The sequence below is a fragment of the Miscanthus floridulus genome, chromosome 18 (assembly GCF_019320115.1).
Source record: "Miscanthus floridulus cultivar M001 chromosome 18, ASM1932011v1, whole genome shotgun sequence".
Taxonomy (NCBI): Eukaryota; Viridiplantae; Streptophyta; class Magnoliopsida; order Poales; family Poaceae; genus Miscanthus; species Miscanthus floridulus.
In genome coordinates, this window is record NC_089597.1 from 103,750,596 (window position 1) to 103,758,089 (window position 7,494).

The following is a 7,494-nucleotide window of genomic DNA, read 5'->3' on the forward strand; positions in this document are numbered from 1 at the left end:
AAAAAGCAGCAAACCAGGCACACGCCCGACGACGGCAACCGGCGATAGAGTACTTTTTTACTGAGCGGGCACCGCTGCCTGTACCTGCTCCGCTCCCAGGATTCTCGGCGTCACTTAGGCCTGGTTTAGTTCCAAAATTTTTCACCCCAAACTATTACATCAAATCTTGCGGTACATGCATGGAGTATTAAATATAGACGAAAAAAATTAATTGCACAGTTTGATTAGAAATCGCGAGACGAATGTTTTAAGACTAATTAGTCCATGATTAGCCATAAGTGCTACAGTAACTAACATGCGCTAAAGATAGATTAATTAGGCTTAATAAATTCGTCTCGCAGTTTCCAGGCGAGCTATGTAATTAGTTTTTTTATTAGTATCCGAAAACTCCTTCCGACATCCAAAACATCCGATGTAACATCCAAAATTTTTCATTTCGCGAACTAAACACAGCCTTAATCATCCCTCTCCATTCGAGGCAGACCTTACATCGCCGAGGGCCTAATATACTCTTATACTCCCTCAGTCCACAGAACTATGCAATTCTCGTTTTCCGATATGTCAATCAGTTCAAACTTTAATTAAAATTATATAAAAAACATTAATATTTTTTATACAAAATTAGTATCATTAGATTAGTCATAGAATACATTTTTATAATAAATTTATTTTAAGACATAAATATTAATACTATTTTGTTATAAACCTAATCAAACTTAAACTATGGCCTTGTTTAGATCGAAAGTTTTTTCAACCTGATGAATAGTACCACTTTCGTCTTATTTGGCAAATATTGTCCAATCGTGGACCAACTAGGCTCAAAAGATTCATCTCGTGATTTTCAACTAAACTGTGTAATTAGTTATTTTTTTTACCTACATTTAATACTCCATGCAAGCGTCCAAAAATTGATGTGATGGAGAGAGAGTGAAAAAACTTGGAATTTTGATGCGAACTAAACAAGGCCTATATTGATCGGTACGGATCCCATAATTATCAAATGTCAAGGTGTGGACTGCACCACATCGCACCCCCGCTTCTTCGCGAAACGGAAACAGGAGCGTACGCTTTGTAAACGGAAACCGGAGCGGCAGCAGCAGCGCCCAACGGCTCAAACGACAGTTGGTCGCGTGGCGTGCGTCCGCCGATTGACGCTCGAGTGGGCGCGCACCCGACCCGCCGGTGCCGCGCCGCCGTCCGGCCTGCCGCGGCTAGGGACGCACGCGCCCCGCACACAGTGACAGACGGTAGAAAGCGAGCGGCGACTGACGTGCTCGGCGGATCGGAATGATGGACAGTTGACCCGGGTTTATTTTATATATTATACTAATCGGCGCAGGAAAGACGCGAACGGCTGGATGGCACAGTTTGTTTTGTTTGGGTGGCGGATGACCAAGCGCGCGCTGAGAAACAATCCAACGCATGTTCGGCTAGTATTAAAACCAGCTGATAAGTCGGTTGAAGCTGTTTTTGTTGTGAGAGAAAAATACTATAGGTTCTAGCTGATAAGCCGGCTAATAAATTCAAGCGAACAAACCCCACTCAGCAGTGCACCGGCTGCCAACGAGAAGTGGGGCTGGCCGTTCTAACATTTTTTGCGAGCGAGGAGAAAGAGAAACTGTGATAGACTTTGTCACCGGGTTTTATTTTGCGAGCGAGGAGGAATGGTGTGATAGTCTTTGTCACTAGGTAAATTTGCAGGCGGACACCGTTCAATGGTGACATTATTTGCTGTCGCTGGAGTTTAGACACTATTGAAATATAGTTTTTTGCTAGTACACACTCTTGAATCATGGTTATATGGTATTGGGCATCTGATAAGCTATTAAAATAATGACTTGCAAGGCGGAAGCCATCCAGTGGAAAAAGCAAGAATGCCAAACAAAAGCTAAAAAAAAAATCATTGCAGCTTGGTGCTCATCTCTTGATCAGGCGCTGAACAATAGGACAAATGTAATTTAGACCAACTCAGAGTTGTAAAACTGCAAATCCACCTTGTAACCACCATTGTAATCATGTTGAAAAAGAAAGCAACGCTTGGTTTCTAAGAAAGGCTCAGTCACGGGAATAAAAGACAATGTTCTTGTCTCTACCAGCCTGCCTGTTCGTTTGTTGATTTCAGTCAGGGCTTATCAACCAGCCAACAGTGTTTTTCTCTCATAACAAACCGGCATCAGCCGGGCTTATCAGCTCAGAAATCAACCAGCGAATAGGCTCACATTTGCTTTTGCTTCCTCGATACTCACCACATGACACATGCAAGAGAGAAGGAGAAGCTTGCGTGGAGTGGCTGGGTGAGCACATAAGGCAAAATGGTTGAAATTGATTTTAGTGAGCTATCTTATGCCTCAGTTGCTTATCACCACCACCACCTAGAATTGTATTTTTCTAGAGAATTTTTTTACTCTATAGTTGCATTTTCTGACGAAGGTAGTAGTACTCGTTATTGGTCCCGTTCGGTTGGTAGAATTTTGGTTGAAACTGACTGAAAAACATTATTCTGACTAAATTATTTTGAGAGAAAAATACTGTTTCGGCTTGGAAAAAAAAACTCGAACAAACCAAATAAGTCGAACGGGCCATTGTTACGACTTACTCCGTACGAATGAACCCCCTTTTTCAGTGGCTGCGGGCGACCAACGCATCTCCCGTCTGTCTTTGAAAGTCGTCGAGTCGTCTGATTTTTTTTTTAATAAGCAGTCGTGTGACTTGATTGTACGTACGTAGGTACTAGTACGTGCGTACGGCAAGGCTTCATCGATCGGGCAAGCTGTTTGTGAAAGGGTCTCGGCCAAGACGTGAATGTTGTGTCGCGAGTGAGGACTGAGGGGTCCACCTGTGATGTGAAGAGGTTACGAGGACATGGAGATGGAGTGCAGCAATTGGTACGACGCATCTCAGGACAGGATCGAGCGTCCTGCTCCTCCCCTCCGAGTTCTCACAGGCTGCCAAAACCAAAGAAGTGTGCCGAAAATACAGGGATTGCTTGCTCGCTCGCTGCCCTCGGCACACCTGGCCTCCCCCAGACACCAGGCTCTGATCAAACGCACTAAATTAAACGTCTATCTAGAGAAAAACACGTCCATGGACATACATAAGTGCTGGGGGGCAGGATCGTACTATACGCGTTTCCGGTCACCGGGCGCCGGCAATTTTCCCACTGTGACGCATGCATTTATTTATCCCTTCAGGCAGCACACAGTCTCGCAAGCGATTTGCAGCCCAACCTAGGACTCTACTAGTCAACAATCATGATGCAACGCCAAAGGCTATCATGACGCGCACCAGCCGGCGGGTGCTACCCTCGTACGCACGCTACCCTCGAACACGGAAACGAGAGAGCGGCTCAGCGTTGGCAGCGGGCAGCGTCGACCAACCAATCCTGCGGTTTGAGCGGGTTCGTGCGTGACGGGCCCGTGACTCAGCCACGCGGTCATGCCGTAACGAACAGGTCTTGCGGCCTCCTGCCCTCCTGGACGGGCTCGGGCTCGGTTTCGCTTCCGCGTCAGCGCCCACGCGCCGGCCCCAGCCGCCGGTTTTGCCCTGGGAATTGTCGATTTGTCGTTCTGCTTCTGCTTCTTTGCGACTCGGACCCTGACGATGTGGTGTTTTGCCGTCAGGTCTGGGGCCTAAGGTTTGCTTGGAGCAGAGGTTAGGCTCGTTCGGATGGTTTTCAACGTAGAGCGTTTTCTGTGGGTGCATGGGGTGGTTTAAAGTTGACTTTAAGCTAGAGAGGGGCTTGAGTGTTAACGGCTGCTCCCTCAGATCAAATTATAAGTTCATTATGCCTTTTATACATAGTGCACATGTTGTATACAACAGAAGCTATATAACTTACAAATCTCAAAATGATTTATAATTTAGAAACCCGGATTAGTAAAATTATTATTCCTCTATATGTCTCCACCTTTTTCATAAAAAGAAGTATTATTTCTACAAGCTTATTCTTTTTAGCGGCGATTTTACTAATGCCATATTGCATACGCATATATTAGTTAGCATTAGGAATGCCAAAAAATAATTTATAACTTAGAAAGTGGGGGTTGTAAAATTATTATTTCTCCATACGACTCCACCTTTTCATAAAAAGTGTTATTTCTACGAGCTTATTCATTTTAGTGGCGAGTCTTACTATTGCCATATTGCATACGCGTATTAGTTCACGTTAGAAATGCCAAAATGATTTATAATTTATAAGTTGTTTCTCTAATGATTCCACCTTTTCATAAAAAGTGTTACAAGCTTATTCTTTTAGCGGTGAGTCTTATCAATGCCATATTGCATACGCGATATTGCTTCACATGCATATCTCAAACAACTGAATATTACATGCCCATGCCCCCATGACAGAAACCATACATGTAGCTTACTCAAGTTGGGTGAAAAAAAAAATGGCTGCCTATGATTCCTGGAAGGAGTAACAAAAAAAACCGGTTGCCGTAACACATCCAGAATAGTACAGGAGCCAAGGGAGTTATGTGCTAAATGACAGAACATTCCAATTCGCGTCAACCTTTTTTTTTTCCTCCTCCACTTTCGCCCGCTCCTCTATATATACAGGTTCCTTTTGGCCAACTCCTCTCCATTCCAAACTCCAAACAATTCAATCCGTGTCCACCGAAACTTTGATGGGATCAGGCCTCTCAAGCAGCCACCGGAGCAGCGCGTCGCTTCACCAGCCGCTGGCGACGCCGTCGCCGGCGGCCCCGCCGGCCCTGGTCATCGCGGCCGACGGCTCGCTGAGGGAGTTCGCGCCGGCGCCGCTCCATGCAGTCTCCGTCTCCGACGCGCTCGCCATCGGCGCCAATGCCGACGACCGCCGGTTCTTCGTGTGCAGCTCCGACGTGCTCTACTTCGACGCCGACGTCCCGGCTCTCGGCGCCGACGAGCTGCTCCGGCCGGGGCAGATATACTTCGTCCTCCCCGCGGCGATGCTCGGCAGGCCGCTCTCCAGCGCCGACATGGCCGCGCTCGCCGTGCGCGCGAGCCAGGCGCTGGCGGCGGGAGCGGCAGCGGGGCCGCGTAGTGGGCACGGACGACTCCCTCGCGGCTGCGGCGTGTTCGCGAAGACGCGCGTCGTGCCTGCGGCGCACCACCACCACGCGGACGGCGACGAAGAGGTCAACGAGAAGCTGAACCAGAGGACTCTTGGCAGCTTCGAGACGACGGCTTCACGTAGTCCGGCGAGCAACGCCAGGAAGTCCGCCGTGGCGGCGCGACCGTCTCCGCCTGTGAGGAGGGCGCTCAGCACCATTGAAGAGGATGCCGAGTGATAAAAATGGCTTTAAAGCGCGTGTATTGGACGCGAACAAGTGATACAATGCTGCACGAAAGGCATATAAGCTGATTGATAGGTTTAGTTTTTCATTGGATTAATTTCTTTGTGTGTGTAGGATGTTAAAGACTTAATGATATGCAAAGAGTTTGAAAGGATATGAAATTTTGTTATTTGGTTGATCGACGTTTGTGTATTTACACCAATTACAAAATTAAATGAAAATTTTGGTTGTTGTTGACTTGGTTCGTTATCATTTCCGTTTGTTTACGTTTGAGTGAAGCCCATTTGCAGTTATTTTTTTAACTATTGTAAAGCATGTTTTTCTATATCTAATAATAAAGAGATAAAATTTCAGCCTTTTTTTTTGTCTATCCATTTTTTGGTCCGTCTCCCTCTAACTACCGGACAATGGAGAGTTTTTTTCGTCAGGACTTATACATATAATAACCTGTGCTCTTACGAGTTAGAATCCTAATATGAATACAATGAATACACCTGATCGTGTTTGATACTAAATCCTAATCCTAATCTAAATAGAAAAAGGAAAATAAGAGTAAAAATTAGGCAAATATACAACCTTCTGTCCTCATGTTCCTAATGTTTTGTCCGCAAGTTTTTTTATCTGGCCCGCACGTTCTTCTGTTGTGCATCCGCTTGCTTCTATTTTATTTTTCCAAAATCTGTTTCTTCCGGTGTTTTTTGTTCCTGATTTTTTATCCGCAAGTTTTTTTTGTCTAGCCCGCACATTTATCTGTTGTGCATCCGCTCGGTCTTATTCCCCCCCCCCCCCCCCCCCCCCCCAAAATCTTCGGCTCACTGCGGTGGTTTTTTTTATTTTTTATCAAATAAATGTAAAAACAAACAATAAACACAACACTATTCTTTGAACCATTGCCCTTTATGCAGTTTTGTGATTTGATTAAAAACAAAACCAAATGTATCTCTGCAATCCTCGACGGGATTTGCCATGTGAAAAATTGAGAGGTCTCCTGTCATAAGCACCAGAATTCATGACAGGTCAACAATTAACTCCTTGCCGACTTTAATCAGAGATTCCAACTACGGATTTTTATGGTCCTCGAAGAAAATGACGAAACTAAATATTTAACTATAGAAACACATAGATAGTATGATACTTTTACATCTAAATATTTCTATGCTTTGCAGCGGAAGAAAAAATATATCATTGTTGTATTTTATATTTAATTTGATACAAGTTTCATTGGACATTGTTATATTATTACCAATTTTAACTTATATTATAGATGTCATGGTTATCCTAAAATAAATTAGAGGTCTTAAATTTCATAGAAAGGAAAAAAAACATAAATAGACATGCAACACTTCCTATCATAGTTTTACATGAATGTATTTGATTTTTTAACCCGTTGTAACGCACGGACATGTTTGCTAGTCATTAAATAAAGGACAAGAAAGAGCATATAGTAAAGTAACTATTGAAAAAAAACCTATTAGAAGACAACCAAACACACATCGTACATAAACTTAACCACATAAGAGCACACATTCAGCGAGAGAAGATGATTGTATCCCACCATAATCCACAGTTCGGCCTCCTCATTGATTCACCGAAGCAACACGTGTCGCATGACTGCCTTCTGTCGAAGACCCGGTGAGTTCACTGCTTCCATATTGTCGGTGTTTCGAACAGCCGACTAGTAAATTTGTATATTGCGCGTCTGACCTGGATGGTGTGCTAAGAGGACACGAGGGTTATACTGGTTCAGACCGAATGTCCCTACGTCCAGTTTTGGGCTGCTCGTGTTACCAGCACTGAGTTTGTAGTATGGGGTTACAAACTGGCGAGAGAGGGAGGAGCTCCCAAGTCTCTGTGGTTCGATTGCTCGATATTTCTACTGCTCGATCTATCAGTCGATCGATCTCTCCTCCTGAACGGTGCCTTGCTTTCCCTTTTATAGATCAAGGGGAGAGAACAGGATACCAGAGACCGAGAGAAGGGAAGAGGAAAAAAAGAAAGAGAAATAAGGCTCTTGGGGGTGCGTCGTCCTCCTCTTCGCGTGGGTCCCACTGACCCTGTAGATCGTGATGACAGCGGCGTCGCACCGGGGTCCTGTTGGCCGCTGCTGCATACGTGCGGACGTCGCGCGTCGTTCTTGTCTTCCATCCCATCTGAGCGGACAGAATGGTCAAAGGGGTCCCCTGACAGAGGCCGTACGGGGGGCTGACGGTACACT

The 7,494-nt window shown here is 45.1% G+C and overlaps 1 protein-coding gene across 1 annotated transcript; it reads left to right on the forward strand.

Annotated features, from left to right (window-relative positions):
- The first annotated feature begins 4,602 nt into the window (after positions 1 to 4,602).
- LOC136523030 (uncharacterized) lies at positions 4,603 to 5,463 on the forward strand. The gene has a single exon (XM_066516810.1). It carries the CDS (start codon positions 4,629 to 4,631, stop codon positions 5,271 to 5,273), a length of 645 nt encoding a protein of 214 aa, XP_066372907.1. The 5' UTR covers positions 4,603 to 4,628; the 3' UTR covers positions 5,274 to 5,463.
- Positions 5,464 to 7,494: the final 2,031 nt, after the last annotated feature.

Excerpts from the sequence above, each read along its gene's own strand:
- LOC136523030 (XM_066516810.1), top strand. The coding sequence starts at position 4,629 with ATGGGATCAGGCCTCTCAAGCAGCCACCGGAGCAGCGCGTCGCTTCAC.